A 20,516-nucleotide genomic window follows, 5' to 3' on the forward strand; every position below is an offset into this window, starting at 1 on the left:
GCTAGTAATCATCTAGATTATATTAACCAAGTTTGGGTGGTTTAAGTAAGCGATGTGGGATGAAATCTAGCTTGCCCTTTGACGTGCAACCCAGATGCACGTGGAGGTATGGATTGATAAGGTGAGGTCACCTAAAACTTAGCTTTGATACCATGTTAAAATTTTTGAAGGATTCCAACCTAAAATCAATTGACAATTTGTAGAAAGTAACCCCTAGATCATATTAACAATGCAAGCTTGGGCGGATCACAAGGTGCGATCAGGGGTGGACCCAAGTTTTGAATGGAAGTGCCAGCGAGCGGACTAGGTGCATGCGATCAGGGGCGGACCCAAGTTGTGAAGTGGAAGTGCCAGGGCACCCCTTGTTTGGCTAATAACACAACATATATGGTAAGTATATATATGCATTCTATGCAACATGTTTTCAAATGCAAAACTAAACCAATAAGTTGGGTTTATACACTTGTAGACAAAAATAAATAAATTCTCATCAAATGTCTTATAAGGCTCCAAGACAATATTGGGGGAAATTGGGGGTTGATTCCTTTGGGGAAGCTTGATATATATTCTCAATTCGAACTTTATTAGGAAATTTCATCTTTCGTGATCAACAGGGGTACGGTCCAATTATAAGTGTTAGTAACTTTTATTCCTTTCTTCTAAATCATAATCAAGTACTGATTAGGGTTTCTATTTATTTAGAGCTCATGGATAAGGATTTGCATTAATTTTTTCCTGGTCGTTTTTTTATGTGCTGATTGGCGAAACTCTTTCTGTTAATTAAAGTAAAATTTATGCCGTCTTCTTTTTATTAATTTTGACTTTCCTTGTTTAGTCTTTTCACCGCAATACTAATTTTTTCCCCAAATATTAATTAAAAAAATTTAGTAAAAAAAATAATGATTTTATTTTATTTTAAAAAACAATTCAAGAGATCATGAACCGATCGGGACCTTAGTAACTCTTTAAAACTTATATTTCTTCCACCTGAATTTTTATATTTCAGCACCCCTTACGAAAGAATCCTAATTCCGCTACTGTACAAGCGATGTGACGTAAAATCTATCAGCTACTAAATATTAATACGTGAGATAGATGTAAGATAGATATGATGAATAATTTGGATTGGAAGAGCTATTAATTACGCAGGGGGGAAGAGGACACATTTAGCAACGAAGGTGAACCAAATATGCTGGGTTAGGTTCTACACTTGGCAGGCATCTCTATCTATAGATCATCAAAAATAGCTAAAATTTCTTAGCTAGGACCACACTAATTATAGAAGAGACGAGAAAGAGAAGAAATTATTACTCCAGTACTAAGAAGAAAGAAACACATTTGCCTGCCTGCCTTTCTCTTTATTCTTCTGTGGATCGATATCTCTTAATTGAAAATTGACCAAAGTACAAAGCGTCTCGACGCACGCAAAAGAAACTACTCAGTCATTTCGTGAGGGACCAACCCGGAATCGATCGAAAACTACTCCTTCCCAGTTCTAACGACTGATCGGTTAAATCCGTTTAATAGTGCCAATCCGGGGTGAGTCACTTTGATGCTTCTACAGGCAGAAGCGGACACAGAGGGGTGCCGGGATTGCGTGATAGATTCTAACGATTTATCCACATTTTCGTAGTGCTCATTACTTAGTGTGTATGTGGACCGTGCATGGACGTGGACAAGAATTTTGGGGCACCATGTGCATGGCAGTGCGTGCCCCAAGACCACTGAATAATCACTTGTGCCGGTGGGTGCCCGGGTTCCTGTAGAATCTCAAATATTTGCACTAATTCTAATAAATTTTCAGGTTAATTTGAAAAAAATTCTATGCAATTAGCCCTGCAAATCGCTTGGGTTAAATAAAAAAAATTCTTATATAATGGACAACTCTATGTACAATAATGCTACATACACAACTTTTTATCACAACTGCTAACTCAGGAAATGCCAACTTGTTTTAAGGTGTGTTGAGTTAGCAGTTATGACGGGTTGTAGTAAAAAGCTGTGTATATATGTAGGCATTATTGTTAGCAAAATGATACCCAAAATACAGTTTTATCTCTTGTTCACACAAACTTTGGGTACTACTTTTTATGCCATATGTTCATGTGTATTTAAATTTTCTTAATTTTAAATTCGTTGGGGTGGTCTAACTTAGTTAACCATACATGCATAAGGTTAATCAAGCATCCATAATGACTCAAAAATGAACATTATAAAATTGATCAGTCAATTAAGTGGGAATGACAAAAGCAATAAGTACTCGTCCTCAATGAGTTCTTCGCATTCTCGAATTAATCTCACAAAACACTCTAAATCTTGGGCCTACTGGAGAATTTGCCAAGTCGTTAACGTCAAAGTCTCGGAGTTAGCCGAGGTGCGTACAAACTGACCCGAACATCAGTTATCAAATACTACTACTAATAAAAGAGTTAGCTAGGGGTATAACGTAGTTAACAATACATGCACAAGGGCTAACTAATAATGACTCAAAAATCAAACATTATAAAAATTGATGAGTCGTTAGAAGCTTGGAAGGAGTTTTGGATTTTCGGTTGGGTCCCACAAGTGACGCAAGAGTTTCTTTTGCGTGTGTTGATCTGTTTTGTACCATAGTCAATCCTTATTAGATACCCAAAAGGAAGAAAGCCAAATGCTTCTTTCTTCTACTCACTTGTCAATAACAATATAGAAGTACTAAAATATTATACTTCATAATTTGTCTAATTTCGTATATCAATTTAAAAAACTCAATTAGGCCCCGTTCCGCTAATATTTTTATTTTTTAAATATTTGTTTTTTGCGTTACGAGACAGGTCATTCTCTTGTAATACATCACATTGGATTCAAAAAAATAAGTACTTATTTTAGTTAGGAAACTGATTTTTTTGCTCCACTTTTATAGACAAGCGCTCCACTTTGTACATGAAGTTATCCTCATGTACAAAGTGGAGCAACTTTATGTACAAAGTGGAGTAACTTTATGTACAAAATGGAACCCTTGTGTACAATAGTGAAGCGCCAAAATCAGCATCATTTTAGTTAGTTATATGTCTAAATTGGTGCGAGAAAATTTGTAAAGTTAGTTCATAATTACTTAATTTTTTAATCTAAAAATACCAAATTCCAAAAAAAAAAGAGACATAAAAAATTAAATATAGGACAAGGAATAGAATATTGTACACCACTTAAACTTGTACTCCATTGCTAACTGCTCTCTCCTATACTAAACTAGACATTTGAAGACACGAAAAACAAAAAAAAATGAAGCCAAAGGAATTCGCCTGCAGGTTAAGGTCTGAGATTTAGAGACGTGCTCTTTCAGAGATCTTATATACGTTCGAAACCCCTTAGGTTCTACCAATTTTTTTGAGGCCAGTCCGTGACCCCCACAAGCAGACAACGGGATAAATTCCCGGGATTAATTAAGGTGCACGCGTAAGCTGATCCAGATACCCGACCCTCGGTTATAAAATAAAAAAATAAAAATCTGCAAAGGACTTTGAAGTTCTCTTTTCTTGATGTAGCTTGACCCAAAAACACACGAAACATAAAGGACAACAGGGCTCGGGATCTCCGACACTAATAGCAATATACACAAGTAAAATAAGCTCCATTAAAAACGGCCCTCTCCTTTGGGAAATGCTTCCATCTCACACTTCACCCTTTGTTTATTCCAATCACCCTCACTATAAAACCACCATTGTTCCTCTGGTAGATACCCAACCTTTTCTCCCTCACCATCCCCCCACCACCAGACACGCAGGTTTGAAATCTCTTCTGCTTTGCAAAACTGAGAAACCTTTTTTTTTTTAATTTTTTCATGAAGAGTACTAGATCTTTTTTAACCAATTATATCTGGGTACGTGCAGGAGTGCCGGAGATGGGGAGATCGCCGTGCTGCGACGAGACCGGGCTGAAGAAGGGGCCGTGGACTCCAGAAGAGGACCAGAAGCTCACTGATTACATACACAGGAACGGGCATGGGAGCTGGAGAGCGCTTCCGAAGCTCGCCGGGCTGAACAGGTGCGGGAAGAGTTGCAGGCTGAGGTGGACGAACTATCTGAGGCCGGATATCAAGAGAGGAAAGTTCACTGAAGAAGAAGAGCAAATCATCATCAACCTCCACCAAGTCCTTGGAAACAAGTAAACATTTTTTTTTTCCCCTCTTTCTTCTGCTTTCATGGCATCTAGAAAAATTTGCAAGCGCGTATCAGCTAATTCCCGATATGTATCATTTTGTATTTGATTTTTCTCCGCTTCACGACTGCTACGGCTGATACTTGACCGCTATTTTTTTTTTTTATCAGCAAAATGATAATTTTATTGCCATGAATGATAAAAGCAGGAAATTAGAATCCATAAGAAAAGAAATGCATAGAGCTTCGAAAAATAAACATCGACTCTTCTAGTGTTCCCACGTGCAAAATCTCAACCTACTCCCGCTTCTCAAATTTTTCATATAACAAAAGTCACAAAACAAAGGAGAAAAACACACGAATAAAATTATTGACAAGATGACATCTGAACACCTAATGATTGAACCCCGAGAAGGAAATCGATCCGCGCATGCTCTTTAATTTCCACGCACCTAGCTACCATAGCCAATTTAATTTCGATACTTTGACCACTATAGTTGCTTCAAGTGCTTCGGACCCGAAATTAATTTGAAAAACTTAACGTCTGCCACATTCGATTCCCGTTACTTTTCTATCGATACTATTGATCGATTTTGTTACAGTTATGATGCCCGCTATCGCAATTTAAACTCTTGATTGGTCCTCATGATTCAGCAAAAGAACTGCAATTTTGTCACAGCACTGCATTGTAGATACTTTTTTATGGAAAATGTTTCCAGGTCCTGCTCAATTTTCGACACAAAGATGCAATTAAACTACGTACGTAGTTAATGTAATTATTTTTTCCGGCAGGTGGTCGGCGATCGCGACACATCTTCCGGGCCGGACGGATAACGAAATCAAGAACTTCTGGAACACCCATCTGAGGAAGAAGCTTCTTCAAATGGGTATCGATCCGGTCACTCACCGACCGAGAACTGACCACCTCAATCTCCTGGCAAATCTACCTCAATTGCTTGCAGCCACCAACTTCATGAGCAATCCCATGAACAGTACTCCCTGGGATAATAATCCCCTGAGCTTACAAACAGATGCTGCGCAACTAGCCAAATTCCAACTGCTGAACAACATACTCCAAGTCCTAAGCACCAGTCCTAGTCCACCTCCAGTACCCATGGAAGCTCTCAACCTCATGGGATCCCAGCCTCTTCCCAGTAACCAACAGCTCTATGAATATCTCAGGGGGGTCAATCCTGTCAACTTGTCCCAGAATATCCCATCCACCTTTCCAAACCTAGATTTCCATCAACCTAATATTGATCATCACATTGTTCGACCCGATATCGTCGGGAACTCCAAGGCGGCTTTCGACAATGTCGATAACAACAACGGGAATTTTAACCAGTTGAGTGCTTTCCAAACGGAGAATAATTCACTTCCTGCATTGGTTTCAGACTTGCCTGAGTTTTCAACTGTCAAGAAAATGGAAAACAAGTACAACCAGAACAATATTGATATGTCCAACCCTTCATCCACTTCTACCACCTTTGAAGCTTGGGGAGACCTCATGGATGATGAAGCAGTTGGCGACTCCTATAATTGGAGAGATATTATAGAGTGAGTAATATTTCTACTACAAAGTTTTTTTTTTCCCCTTTTCTCCTTCTATTTTTTTTAATTTCCTTCTCATTTTTAATGTATTTTTTGGTTTTTTTTTTTGCAGCCAAGCAACTTCTCCCTCATGGCCGATCTCGTGATAGAAGGATCTTCCAGTTCATAAAGTGGGACGGATTTGTAGACAAATAAAACTATGCATTAGTTGGGAGTTGATTTTGTAACAGATAGATTGATTTCAATTACTTTAATTTATACATGCATGCATATTTTCTCCTTCTTTTTTTTCCCCTTCTGTTTTATACTGATATCATTTGTATATCATATCAGCATTGTGCAAAATACACTGCAAATAAAATGAAGAACTTTCCATTATATGGTTTTGTGTTATTCTGTTTTATGCAAATAAAATGAAGGATGCTTTTGTCCTTTTAGAAGTCAGATCAGGGCACTCTGCGATCCCCTGTCCGTTTAGACCATGCCACGGTCTTGGCACGCTCACAACACACACATTCAACATTCTTTGACCGCAGAGCACGTTACGCACTTTTTGGAGCAAACATATTCAAAACCTAGTTAATTATTATAAAGTCCTCTTTAATTTGTTAGACAAGGTTACCTCTCTGATTATGTTGTCAACTTCTCATATTAATTAATTAAACTATAGGTTGTATTAGTGACAACTCCATTGAGTTCTCAATAAGACAAGAAGAATACAAAAAATATAATTTTCGATGTGCTTTGTACATTTTACAAGGCACTTTAACACATCAGAAATTGTGTTTTTTTCTCATTTTTTCTGCCTTACCGACATACCATCGGGCAGTTATTAGCATTTTTCTTAAACTATTTATTGGCCCATTTGTCTCCAATGATTGAACAGTGGAATCACACATTTTTTATTATATAGTAAGCACCGAGAAATTACCCTCACCACTTTGACTTTAAATGGGAGACAAGAAAATGTCAAAGTTGCAAACATCTCTTGATGTGGACAGTCACAAAACCAAGGACAAACAAACAAACAAATTAGTACAAAGCCCCCCTTAATGTGCAGAGCCGGCTCAAACTTATTTGGGGCCGGAAACGAACTTCTAATATTGGGCCATCTATATTTTCAAAAATTTATTTTAAAAGCTCAATAAACTAACAAAAATTTAACCTAAAAGTATACAATTGTAAGAGAGAAACGTTACTACAGAATCCTTCAAATACTTATGGATAACTTATATCGAAGTGACTTTTGGTTCCTCCGCTTCCCCTCTGAGCCGGCCCTGGTAATGTGCTTGGGCCAAGAAACCTCACCAGGCACAGATTAAGATAATGAGAAAGTAAACTTTGAATAATGGTTTCTGATTAACTAATTGATGGTTATCTGCCCTATTTTAAAAAAGTCTAAGACTATGGTCATTTGTCACTCATTAGGTAAGACTATGTTTCTCTTTGACAGAGAACCCATTGCTGCATAAGCAAGCAATTAAAGATATTATTAGCCATTAATTTTGCTAAGCTGCAGAGAAAAATTTGGGTATTACTTGTAGAGGAAATTTTCAGCTAGCTCCCTAGTTTTTAGGCCAGACGCATGCATGTTCTCGCGATCAAGGCTCGGTGAGAGTGACCTCGCATGCGATGCGTGTGATCCTCTCTGATAGGGGATGATCGATCCATGTCTTATGAATGGTTGACATGGCGGTGGAGATGAATTGGGGCTGGCGACGAGCCAACCGCCCTCTCAAAGAATAGATTGACTTATAGAGTACAATTACGTACAACTTACAAATTTCTTGTGTTTTACGTGTCTGTGAGTTTTCAAATTGTTGCCTTAGCTTTTTTCTTATCCAATAATTATAGTTATTCGAGTTCTGTATATATCTATTCTCTCTCTCTCTCTCTCTCTCTCTCTCTCTAGCTCACTCACTCGCTCTTGATCATTTTGTATTTGACCTCTTTGCTGGAACAATTAATCAAACCAAATAAAATCCCGAACAATGTATCACATCCTGCTACTATTTTGAAGGATTGTCAATCTTATTAGCTCAAATAGAAAAAAGAGTGAGGAATAGAAAAAAAATTACCAATCGAAAGTTTTTTTTCTAGCTTAGACCCATAATTTGAATCCAAAACCCAGCTCCGCCACTGTTTTTTGGACCAAAAAATACTACGTTTATATCTAGCTCGCGCATTTAATTAACTACATCACAATCTATACATTCAAAAAGAAAAGGAGGATTTGCAAATTTGGTGAAGTTTTGTTCTTTTTATGTTTAGGCTCATCGATATATATATCTAGATGCAATTGTTACTGGAAATCCAAGTTTATAAGCTAACCTTCTTCAACAAGGAAACTTGATGAAATTAAAGTAGGTATAGTATTAACCACTAAAGAAGAACTAACCCCACCTACCCCTTGCCAAATAAATATGTTGCCATCCCAGCGAACCCCCCAAAGTCATTCATACAGACATATATTCCTCCAACATGTATCTATGAATTTATATATATATACACACATACAAACAGACAATAGTATATACAAAAGCGAACTAATCTTTCGCCTTTCTACTAAACAACAAAATACTACAAAGTTCAAAGAACATTTTATTGCTTAATTTGCACGTAAATATGTACCATGCAGTTTCCGTAGTGTGGGAATATTTTACCCTTAATGAGTTTATATTGTCTCCTTCGTTTTGGAGAATGCAGGGTGTCCCGGGCCAGCTCGTTCGTGCGTACTTCGGACCAACCCTTACCGTCCCTTCCACAACCGTTTCACACTCTTACGCGTGGAGTGAGATACCTGATCTAAGCCCTGTGACTGACTTGAGAGAGAGATATTCATTTTGGATCTTATATTTGTTGGTTATATCGATTTTCTTTGCTGATAAGCATATTATTCGTTCCTACTCCTTCTCGGGTTAACACACGAAGGCCAAGGATTTCATATCTTAAGATCTATATGGAGGGTTTGAAGGGTCGTTCAAGGCTCTGAAATTAATTGAGCTACGCGAAAACTGGCCCGAACTCCATGGTTATAAAAAAAAAAAAAAAAACTCTTTCTTGGGCTAAACCCTAGCTAGGAATCCTTGGTAAAGTAATCAGATGTGCTTTAGGCGTATATATATAAACTTGCACGTAGGTGGAAGTATTTTAATGAACCTACAGCAGCATAGAACGATTTTATAATAGTAAATGATAGGCAATTAATTAAACAACTTCTTTTTTTTTTTATCCGAATTAATTAAACAACTTCAATGTTTGTATTTGTGAGAATCTCAGCCAGCAATTAATGGGGTATAGTGGGATTCTGGAGTGCCAGCAATTAATGGGGTATGGAGGATGCTGGAGCATACCAAATAAAAAGGAATACTATAAAATTACCAAAATCTTTCCATTGGTGGTAGCATTTTTAATGATCCAGATTTGTTAAGATATTCTCAGCAGTAAACCAATAAAAATATACATTTACCGGTAAGAGTATTCAACATATCTAAACTATCAATTGTCAATATAAACGATTCAAATTAAACTGCACACCCTTCTCTGCAGAAGACGGATCCGACAGGCGACAAAAGTAGCCATAACCGCTCAATTCAAGGCTAAACTTGAATAGCCAACAAGGTAACTTTTTTGACTATTTTTCACTCATCTTGTAGAAAAGTCTTTTGTAGCAAGGAAGTTTACTAACTTTTTTCTTTTTATTTATCCAACCCCTGGTTGGATTTTCTCCCCCCTCTCCTCCACTTAATGATGTTCCCTTTGTAAGTGTTCTTAATAAAACTTCTATTGTCTATAAAAAATAAAAATAAAAAAGTTTGCAACTTATCAGTTGATTAGTGAACAATATTTATTGTCAAATTTTTTTTTCATTGATTAATTTTTTTTATCTCACAAGCTCTTTTAAAAGTGACTTATATCTAAGTTAAACAGAGATTGATTGAGAGACGACTTAAAGCAGGGGCGTTACACCTATCCCAATTTGTAAAACATGAGACGAAAGAGAGAGGGAGAAGTCGACTTGAATTTTTTTTTTTTTGCCAAATGATAGGATGTTAGTTCTTAGTTATAGCAACGGGAGTCGAGCACTTCTTCCATGGGGGCTCGAACTCAGGACCTCTCTCTTACGAGGGAGAGTTATGAATCAACCATACTAAGTGTGGTGTTCAAGTTGACTTGATGTTGAAGATCAACAATTCAAAAGTTTAGGGTTACAAATGCAATAATTTTAAAACTTTGGGATTCTATGTGTGAATAGTGTCTAATTTGTTTATTCTTCTAGAAAATAAAAGCCCTAAACCCCGTTATCAAAAAAATAGAAACCCTAAACCCTAATCGTGTTCTTCTTCTTTGAACTTCACTGTACACTAGCAGCTCCTGAGCTCCACTACGTTAGCTTCTTATTTAGAGAGAGAGAGAGAGAGAGAGAAAGAGTAGTGTCAAACATGGCATCTGTGACTTTGAAGAAGAACTACCGCAGCGTTCAATCTCTGCAACAGTTCTACACCGGCGGGCCCTTCGCCGTCTCATCGGACGGATCTTTCCTCGTCTGTGCCTGCAATGAAACGATCAAGATCGTCGATTCCTCGAACGCTTCGATTAAATCGACCATCGAAGGCGATTCGGAGCCTGTCACAGCTCTCGCTCTCAGCCCCGACGATAAGTTTCTCTTCTCTTCGGGCCACAGTCGGCAAATTAGGGTTTGGGATGTCTCCTCCCTCAAATGTTTGCGGTCTTGGAAGGTATTCTGAAATTGAAACAATTCCTTTGCTATATTCCGGTCTAAACCAAACCGAGCCTTTTAAGTCTCAATCAATTCGGGTCGGCTATATTATATTCCCGTCTGTATATGCTTCCGTTCCTATCTGACGGTGTTTTGTATTTATATGGTTAAGCATCTCCGGCCCTTAACTCATACTTGTACTCAAATTTGAGTAAAAGCTTCATTTGGGATGGTACACTCGATGGGCAAACCCAAATATAAGCACAAATTTGAGTAAAAGATTCATTGTATGGCATGATTGTAAAATTTGTGGGACAAAATAGCCTTGCAGAATTTGAGTAAACTTCAAATTGGTATAGGTTTGAGTCAATGAGTGGAATGGATTTTGAGGGGGTTTTACTCGAAATTTGAGTTTTGAGTTATAAAAAAAGAAAAGAATAGGGGTAAGGGCTGGAGATGCTCTTATTTATCTATACAGATTTATTCAATAGTCTTGCTGCAGCTTAAGTGCTGCCATTGTGACCATTTCTGTCTTGGAAGATTCAGCTTGTAAGTTTGGCTTACGGGCCAGAATTATCTTTAAAACCATGAAAACCTGATTCTTTTAGAAGATATAGTTTCAAAAATAAGGTCCACTGCAAATATAGGGGTGCTTGATGCTGCTTGAATTGGTGCAACTTGTGCCTTTTTATCCTTCGGGACTGGCACAAATTCTGCTTTTAGCTTAAGAGTACTAAACAAGTCAAAAAGCTGAGTCTTAGAAGCTCAATTTCGATGCTTTATGATTTCCGGTTTTCACTTATTCGAGCATGTCTAATGGGGGGTGCTGTAGCCATTTTCCATCCCCCATTATAGAACTCTATGCTCCAATGGGGGGGATGGAAAATGGCAAAGTCCTATATGAAGATGTATATTTCCATTCCCAAATGACAATAGCTATACTTGACACCTCAGCAAACCAATTGCTTTGTACCAGAAAATGGCTGGAATATACCAAAACGCCTGAACATGCAAAATTTTTGCTGGAAAGATGCCTGAAGCCGGAAAATGGACGAATTTGAGAGGGAAACGACTGAATTTGAGAGAAAAGTGGCCGGATTTTGGAGCGTTTGAGAGAGTAGGTAGAGTCAGATCTGAGGTCGAGAGAAAGGGAGAGGAGGAGGTGAGGTTTTTTTCCGAGATACAGAGTGACAACGAGAGAAGACAGAGGAGAAATATTATTCAGTGTTGCCAACACTGTTTTCTCACCATTTGGGAAAGTAAGTTTATAGTTAAGATTCTTTGGTTCAATTTTAGAATTCACCATTGGAGAGGAGAGGGTCCTATTTTACTACAAACTACTTAACTACTTTTTGGTGTTAAAAGGGGCAAATGGCTATAGCCATTTTAGAATCCCATTGGACATGCTCTTAGTGTTTACCATAAGGTTAGCAGCAGCTTGTAAGGAACACCCACTATGGACATATTTTTTACTTCAGCTCTTCAATTTTCTGTTTTTATCATAAGTTCAGCTGTAATAAAAATTTCTTACTGTGGAAACAAATGAGGCTCGTTTTGGTTCATTATCCGATGAAATTCGTTGAGTGAAGAAATTTTTTGTATGTGGGGTTGTGTAGGGACACGAAGGTCCCGTGATGGGCATGGCTTGTGATGCATCAGGCGGATTGCTAGCAACTGCAGGGGCTGATAGAAAAGTACTTGTATGGGATGTTGATGGCGGATTCTGCACACATTTCTTTAAAGGTCACAAAGGGGTTGTGACAAGTATCATGTTTCATCCTGACCCGAGTCGACTGATTGTAAGTCTTGGAAGAACTTGTCAGTCCGTTTGGCAGTTGTTATACTGTTTTTTATGGATTGTGTAACTCAGGAATTGTGATTTCTGTGTTTCGTGTATTGCACATTGGCATATCCATGTAGTGAGATCTCTGATTTTTGTCGTCTGTGATGTCTATGTTGTTTAGATATGAAGAAAACCGTATGGTCAAAATCTAGGGAGCATTTTTTATAAGCTAATGACCAGGAAGTTAAAATAAGGAAATGAATGTTGTTTCATCATCAAAGTTTAGTTGGACATGAAATTTTTCCAAAGCGATTAGAATCTGGCCTTGGAATTTCTGTAATTTTGTTTAAGGCAAAATCATGTCGTGAACTCTCATTTTGTTCTTGCTTCAATTTTCCATGATCATATCGACTAATGTTGCTTTTATTTGGTAGACATGTGAGGAACTTCTTTGTACAGACGGTTACTTGTTGCCGTTATTTGTTACTTGCATCACTTAATGTCCCTTTATGTAGCTTTGTTCAGTAAAATTGCAAATATTCTCTTATCGTTGACTCAATTCCTTTCCGAATGTTTTTGTTTCCATCTATCATTACTTATTCTGTTGGTTAGGTTTGGTTGATGATTTGACATTTTGTTTGTAGCTTTTTTCTGGAGGTGATGATGCGACTGTTAGAGTCTGGAATCTTGCAACCAAGAAATGCATTGCCACACTAGATAAACATTTCTCAACGGTGACTTCCATGGCCGTATCTGAAGATGGATGGACCTTGCTTAGTGCTGGGAGAGATAAGGCATGGCCCACAATTTTAAATCTTGCTTCCAGTTACATTTTGCAGATGATTTCTGCTTATATGGGTGTCTATGGTTTGGATTTATGATTATACGTTTCAGCCTCCTAGGTCAAAGGGAACTCTGAAAGTCACAAGTTTTTGGGGAATGATTAGAAAGGCACAAAATGAGATTAAATGTGTAAATAAACGGAATTATGTTCTATGGGGGATCAAAGAGGAAGAGATGAAGAAATGCATGTTAGAATAAGAGATAGCGTGTTCAGAATTCTAGTACACTTTCTTTGTTGATAAATTTATGCTGGAGGCTGTAGCAATTTGATTATCCTTTTATTGGTATATTTTGTAACCTTCTTCACAGTGATCAAGCAATCAAAGATTAGATGTTGCCATATTGTAGGATATGCGTTTTTGGTTATGTTTGACTTCTGAAAATTCCGGAATTCAAATTCTTTTGCTGAGCCTATTTATCTTATGCTTTGGCATTTTTTGTTGTCATTTCTTAGGCACACTTTCGTTACAGTTTCGCCTTATTCACTTGTTTTCTTTTCCCTATTACTATGGCTTAGTTGTCAGACGCCTGATGATGTGTTTTCTGATTTCAGGTTGTGAACTTGTGGGATCTTCATGACTATAAATGCAAAGTCACTGTACCAACCTACGAGGGTCTTGAAGCTGTGTGCGCAATCCCTTCCTCATCTTTTCTTGCTTCTTGTCTGGACAAACATCAGCATAGGAAGAAAAGTAGTTCATCAGTGATCTATTTTTTCACAGTTGGTGAACGTGGGATTGTACGGCTATGGAACTCGGAAGGGTATATTGCTACAACATGATTATTTATTAGAAACTAGTTGGAAATATCTCTTTAGTTGGTTTTTGGATCCCTATTCTTGCAGCTGTTCAGTTCTATTCAGAATGTCATTTTTTGTTGATTATTGTGCTTGTTTTCATTATGCAACAGTGCGGTTTGCATTTTCGAGCAGAAGGCTTCCGATGTCACTGTCAAATCTGATGACGAAGACTTGAAAAGAGGCTTCACTGCTGCAGTTCTGTTGCCCTTAGATCAAGGACTGCTGTGTGTGACAGCTGACCAGCAATTTCTTTTCTATTCCCTTGCTGATGGTGAAGGTTGTTTGAACACAACCATAAGCAAAAGGCTTGTTGGATACAATGAGGAGATTGTGGATATGAAATTTCTGGGTGAAGAAGAACAATTTCTTGCTGTTGCTACAAGTGTTGAACAGGCAAGTTGTTCAACATTTCCTTGTGCTGTTAAAGCTTTCATTGTCGTTGTACTATGTCAAGACTGTTTTTTCTTTTTATATCTGAGCTGCATGAGGGATGGTTGATCCTGAACCTTTACCTTGAAAGAAAAGAGATTAATCATGATTTTTTTCAAATACAGATATGAAAGCAACTCATGGAAGTTGATGGGATAATGTTTTTATACACACGAATTCAGTCTTTGGTTGTCTTCCGATGCATCTGCAATTGTTGCTTCCTTTCGTAAAGGTAGACATACCCCAGTTTCAGTGGGACATCACAGCAACCTTGTGTCACCCATGTGGCTTTTTTGCTTCTTTCAACCGTGGGACCCCAGTTGTTCACATGTTTTTCTAGATTGAGATGAACACAAGACCTTTTGGTGGTACCTTGTTATACTTCAACTAAGCACCAAGTGTCACATGAGATGTTTACTGAGATGGTGTGCTTCATTATCATATTCCAGTTTCGAGTTGAAGGTTGATTATGTAGTGTAGTTCCTGCTGTGTTAGAACCACTAAGCAGAAACAAGGAGAAGCACTACCTATGGGAACCAACTATGATAACCTCTAATATATTATGACCTATTTTAAGTATTCATAGTAGGGGTGGCAAATTTAACCCAGACCCATTAACAAACCCAGACCCATCAATTAGAAAATAGACCCAACCCAACCCATTTATTAGTTGGGTAAGAATGGGTTCAAACCCAGCTAACCCATTATTAGTTGGGTCATAATTGGGCATCAATTGGGTCAACTTAAATGACCCAATGGGCAATGAAAGTAACCCACCAAATTTCATCTCTTAATTGGTCTCTTTTCCAAACCCAGACCCATCAATTGGTCTCTTTTCCCCCTCTGTCTCTCTCTCTCTCTCCCTCTCGACCCCCCCCCCCCCCCACAAACCCCCAGGCTCTTTTCCCTCTCTCTCTCTCTCTCTCCCCCCGCCCCCAGGAGCATGGCCTTCTCTCTTTTTTATTCAATTGTTTTGTCCTAAATCACACGCGTTCAAAAATATTTTGAATGGTCCGAATTAAAAATCAATTGTAACCGGTAACAATTATTTTGACCAGTCAAAATTGAAAACACATCTCATCCATTAATTGTGCGAATGGACCCGTGAAATTGTGCTCCGCCATGAATAAATTTCTCTCATGGTAGTCGCAAAGGGTTTGGATTAAAAAATTGACTTATTTTTTTGTCCTTATTCAAATTTTTTTTGCATTTTTTTTGTTTTTTGTCATATTTTTGTGGCTTATTAATTTGTTTTGATGAGAGGAATCGGAAAAGTAAAAAAATTTGATCGAAACTTATAATTTTTTGAATAAAGACAAAAAAATCAATAAGACAAAAAAAATTACTTATTCTCGTCTTTTTGAAAAAATTTATGAGTTTCGATCATAATTTTTTTTTACTTTTCTAATTTTTTGATCATAATTTTTAGTATATACGTAATTGGGTTAATGGGCGGGGCGGGTTTGCTTTAAAATAAATGGGTCGGGTTGGGTATGGGTAATTAGACTCATAGTTAATGGGTCTAAATGGGTCAATGACCCATTAAAGACCCAACCCACTAACAACTTACCCAATTTGACCCAAACCCGCCCGTTTGCCATCCCTAATTCATAGTAAGTACAAAAGAGAATGAATAACATAAATTTGTAGCTTGAACATGTAGGGTGATCCTCTCTATGTATAAGATGTTCATAGTAGCAATTGTGAAGTCACGGAGATTATATTTTCATGCATTACATGTAATAGTGCCTTTTCATCTGTGAGAAATGTGTGTTTTGTTTCGAAGTTCATTCCTTATTTCTAACTTCAATAAGTCTCATGCAGGTTCGAGTATATGATCTAGCATCCATGTCATGTTCCTATGTACTGGCAGGTCATACTGACATTGTTCTTTGCCTCGATACCTGTGTATCAAGTTCTGGAAGAACCCTTATTGTCACAGGAAGCAAGGACAACAGTGTAAGTTTCCTACACTGCTTCTGATGTGGGTGGATTTCTTCTTTTTTCATTTTGGGTTAGTGTTTGCATCGTACTTGTAAATTTACGATAATTTCAGCAGCATTTTGATTGCTTCCACCCCCTCACGAGAGTTTTGATTCAAGTTTTGCTTCCCAAAAACTAGTTAAAGGAGTTAAGTCACTGAATTGCAATATTCATTTCATCACAAGACTATAAACTGATATTAGACTGTTAGTTTACTATAGTTTCTGTCTTCTTGGGTCATAAGATAGTTTCCTTTGGGGCATATCTTCTCCAACTTCTCTGTTGTTCAGCATATTTGGGGTTCTTGTTTGCTTCTCTAATTCCATTTTGTTCATAGATTAGGTTGTGGGAAGCTGAAAGTACCCGTTGCATTGGAGTTGGTTTAGGTCATATGGAAGCTGTTGGAGCTGTTGCTTTCTCGAAGAAACGGCGGAACTTCATTGTTAGTGGCAGTAGGTGAGTGATTATGTCGAAGTCCACAAAAGGTTCACGCTCAGTGTGTGCATCCGACTGCGTGGTTGTGATATGGGCAAACAGAGCTACAGTTTGTCCTAAAAAAAGTTCATCCAGTTTTCAAAACTGCCGAATAATGTTGACCTGATGTTTAGCAGCTTATAGATTTTGCTGTGGATCAGTAACTAGTTCTTGTGGGCTCCGCTCAGCTGAGATGTGTAAACAATTCTTTACATAGTGCTGGGATGTGAGAATATAGTCTTTCTCCTCCCTTCAGTTGTAACTCAAGAAACATTAATTTTGATTTCCGTGAGTATAAGTCCTTTTATCCTTGTTTTAGTGATCGGACGCTGAAGGTCTGGAGTTTGGATAGTCTGTCAGATGACATGGAACAGTCTACCAATTTGAAAGCAAAAGCAGTTGTAGCAGCACATGATAAAGATATAAATTCTCTGGCAATTGCACCAAATGATAGTTTTGTTTGCAGTGGTTCCCAGGTTAGTACATCATGAGGCAACACTTATATAAGAAAGGTATAAGTTTCTTCAGGCCTCTGTCTCAAAGTTGCTCTCTCTCTCTCTCTCTCTCTCTCTCTCTCTCTCTCTCAATGATCAGGACCGAACTGCTTGTGTATGGAGGCTTCCAGAACTTGTGTCTGTCGTCGTTTTAAGAGGTCACAAAAGAGGGATTTGGTCAGTAGAATTTTCTCCAGTTGATCAATGTGTTATAACAGCGTCGGGAGATAAAACGATAAAGATATGGGCTATATCTGATGGTTCATGTTTAAAAACATTTGAAGGGCACACATCAAGTGTATATAGAGCATCGTTTCTTACACGTGGGACTCAGTTTGTTTCATGTGGTAATGTGCTTTTACCTGATCCATTAGAGCTATTATTTTCTCTCTTAATTTTTCATGATCTATTATTCCCAGAAAAAATTGACATTTCATTCTTAGGTGCTGATGGTTTGGTGAAGCTGTGGACAGTTAAAACCAATGAATGTATTGCAACTTATGATCAACATGAGGACAAGGTTATAAACTAGCTTCTTATTTTTATAAGCACTACTCTGTCAATGATATATCATGTTCTTATTTTCTTATTTTTGACCTTTGAGTCTTCCTTATGTTTGTGTCCCTGTTAATTGTGAAAGTTAAATTGACTTGGAGCAATGCTTAATCAGCATGGGTAATCATCTGGTATCTGCATTTCATTGTTTTGTTTAGTGGCACTGTACTATGGGTTTGGATTATGTCAACAGTAACCATAGTTGTATAGTGATACTCCCTCCGTCCCAAATTGTTTGTCCGGTCCGCAAAACAGGGACTCAAAAATAATACATTTCTCTCAAGAAAAAATTCAATTTTTTTTCATAAATTAAAAGTACTCATCGATATCTAGTAAATTGTTACAAAAACTTTTAATTTTTCTTGCAAAAATTGTATTATTTTTACGTCCTTGTTTTGCGGACCAGACAAATATTATGGGACGGAGGGAGTATTACTTCTCAACTACATGAAGAAAAAAAAAGGTGAATAAATCTGAAGTATTTGGTGATTTCTAAAATTGGCAGGTAGACAACTGGTCTAACTCTTGACTTGATGCATGATTTGTTCCATGAGTAAATAAATATTGAACTATGTCTCCACCAATTCATCGTGTGCACCACGCCCTTGAGAGATTTATTTGTATGTCGTTTCTCGAACATCAAACTGCTTTACCTGCCTTAAGTTTTGATCCCATCCTTGTTTCCCCAGTTTGATTTTAAAGTTATTGCATTAACTTACCAGTTTGCAAATCAATGTTATGCTGTTGTAGTACTTGAGTTTTCTTGAAAGCATTATTTTTTGTAAAGGATTGCAGCGATTGTGTCTACTCTTGTTTATTTGGTTGCGTTTAGGTCATCTTCTTTTGCTCACTCTGTAGTCTGCAGGTTTGGGCCTTGGCTGTTGGGAAGAAGACAGAAATTCTTGCAACTGGTGGCAGTGATGCAGTAATCAATTTGTGGCACGACTCTACTGCTGCTGATAAAGAGGAAGCTTTCCTGAAAGAAGTGAGGCATCTCACTTGTTCCTCCAGTACCAAATCAATGCTTTCTGAAATGCTTGATGACGAGAATTTATTGTGTAGTAGTTTTACCCATCATTTGAAAATATGTTTAGGGCCATGGTCAACATTTTGTATAGGTTTTGTTTCTTTGTTACTAGTTCAAATGGAGAACCACATCAATTTGTTGGTCATGCAGGAGGAAGGGGTTTTAAGAGGTCAAGAACTAGAAAATGCTGTATCAGATGCTGACTACGCTAAAGCAATCCAACTTGCCTTCGAGCTTCGCAGACCTCACAAACTTTTTGAGTTATTTGCGGAACTATGCCGGTTAGTGATCATCTTTTTGTTTCTTCTGGTCTATATCCAGTTCCATTTATTTGATATGAGTTCCCTGCAGGAAGAGAGAGGCTGAAGTTCAGGTAGATGAAGCGCTTCATGAGCTTGGCAAGGAAGAATTTCGTCTACTTCTTGAATATGTTCGAGAATGGAATACAAAGCCAAAGCTTTGTCATATTGCACAGTTCGTGCTTTTTCGAGTTTTCAATATCCTTCCACCAACAGAGATTCTTGAGGTTTTATCCTTTTTCTCCATTCTGGCTCTAGCTTTTATATGTTAAAAAAGTTACAGTACTTCAAGTCTAGATAGAGTAGATAATGTTAATTGTTTTATGAATGTTTAGAAGTTGCTTTAATTCGGTTAGATTAGGATCAGTCCATCTTTTTTAAAATGTTCTTGTTGATACCTGTTTTGGGAAATGTGTTTCAGATCAGAGGCGTCGGAGAACTCCTTGAAGGTCTTATCCCCTATTGTCAGAGGCATTTCAGTCGGATAGACCGGCTGGAGAGAAGCACATTTCTGTTGGATTACACTCTGATGGGGATGTCTGTCATCGAGCCTGAAATCGAAGAACGAGAGTTGAAAGAGGTGCCTGAAATGCAAGCGGATACTACAGGTGCAGTTCAGGAGCCGTTGTGGGCCGAACCTGATGTTGATAAGGAACAAAAGCACACCATCGATGAGGTAAATGAACCTGATGTTGATAATGAACAAAAGCAGACCATCGATGAGGTAAATGAGAGGTCCTCTTCAAAGAAACGGAAGTCTAACAAATCAAGAGACGTTGCGTATAAGAAAGTGAAGGGGGCGGCTCAGGCAAAAGTTTCAGCCATTTCATCCGAGGCCTGACAGATGAGATGATGTACAAAACCATGTATTTGTCCAATTTTGACCCCAATAGTGAGGCTTCTTGTCCTACAGTTTGATTGTTTATGTAGAAAATATTGTGTTCAATTATTAAAGTTATTCCAAATACTCTATCTCAAGTCGGGATATTAAGAAGGAAATATCCATTCTTTAAATCAGATACTATCAAGGAATGTGATCCTCTCTATTTTTCCAAATTTCCAAAGAAAATGGAGGCTTGAGTTCAGTTTATTTGTGGACCCTTTCCGCGATTCGGACGAGGGGGATTTGGACCGTTGGATTGCCGAACGGATGGTTCGGATGTGCACAACTAAGCACAGTGCTGCACAGCACCATCTTCGGTTCCTTTCCGGGTTCACTTTGATGATCTGAACCTCAGTTTTTAGCTTTCAAGATAATTGTGTTGTAAAATCATACTATTAAGTATAATTTTTTTTTAGAACATATTAGTTAATATTTGTATAACGTTATTTTTTGCCACAGTGTGAATATTCACCCTACTGAATATCCATGATCAAAATTTTGGAAATTTTCACCAAAGATAAAAAAAAATCCTAAACAGAC

The 20,516-nt window shown here is 37.8% G+C and overlaps 2 protein-coding genes across 2 annotated transcripts; both read left to right on the forward strand.

Moving 5' to 3' along the window:
- Window positions 1-3,599: 3,599 nt before the first annotated feature.
- LOC131319961 (transcription factor MYB92-like) lies at window positions 3,600-6,065 on the forward strand. Its single transcript, XM_058350451.1, has 4 exons — window positions 3,600-3,763; window positions 3,870-4,143; window positions 4,929-5,693; window positions 5,800-6,065. The coding sequence occupies exons 1-4, from the start codon at window positions 3,640-3,642 to the stop codon at window positions 5,831-5,833; spliced, it is 1,197 nt and encodes a 398-aa protein (XP_058206434.1). The 5' UTR covers window positions 3,600-3,639; the 3' UTR covers window positions 5,834-6,065.
- A 3,924-nt stretch (window positions 6,066-9,989) lies between these two features.
- LOC131319962 (protein TORMOZ EMBRYO DEFECTIVE) lies at window positions 9,990-20,110 on the forward strand. Its single transcript, XM_058350452.1, has 14 exons — window positions 9,990-10,426; window positions 12,024-12,206; window positions 12,835-12,984; window positions 13,587-13,795; window positions 13,943-14,225; window positions 16,086-16,220; window positions 16,582-16,700; window positions 17,038-17,194; window positions 17,313-17,559; window positions 17,656-17,732; window positions 18,633-18,752; window positions 18,945-19,075; window positions 19,146-19,320; window positions 19,515-20,110. The coding sequence occupies exons 1-14, from the start codon at window positions 10,130-10,132 to the stop codon at window positions 19,932-19,934; spliced, it is 2,703 nt and encodes a 900-aa protein (XP_058206435.1). The 5' UTR covers window positions 9,990-10,129; the 3' UTR covers window positions 19,935-20,110.
- Window positions 20,111-20,516: the final 406 nt, after the last annotated feature.

The sequence above is a fragment of the Rhododendron vialii genome, chromosome 3a (genome assembly GCF_030253575.1).
Source record: "Rhododendron vialii isolate Sample 1 chromosome 3a, ASM3025357v1".
Lineage (NCBI taxonomy): Eukaryota > Viridiplantae > Streptophyta > Magnoliopsida > Ericales > Ericaceae > Rhododendron > Rhododendron vialii.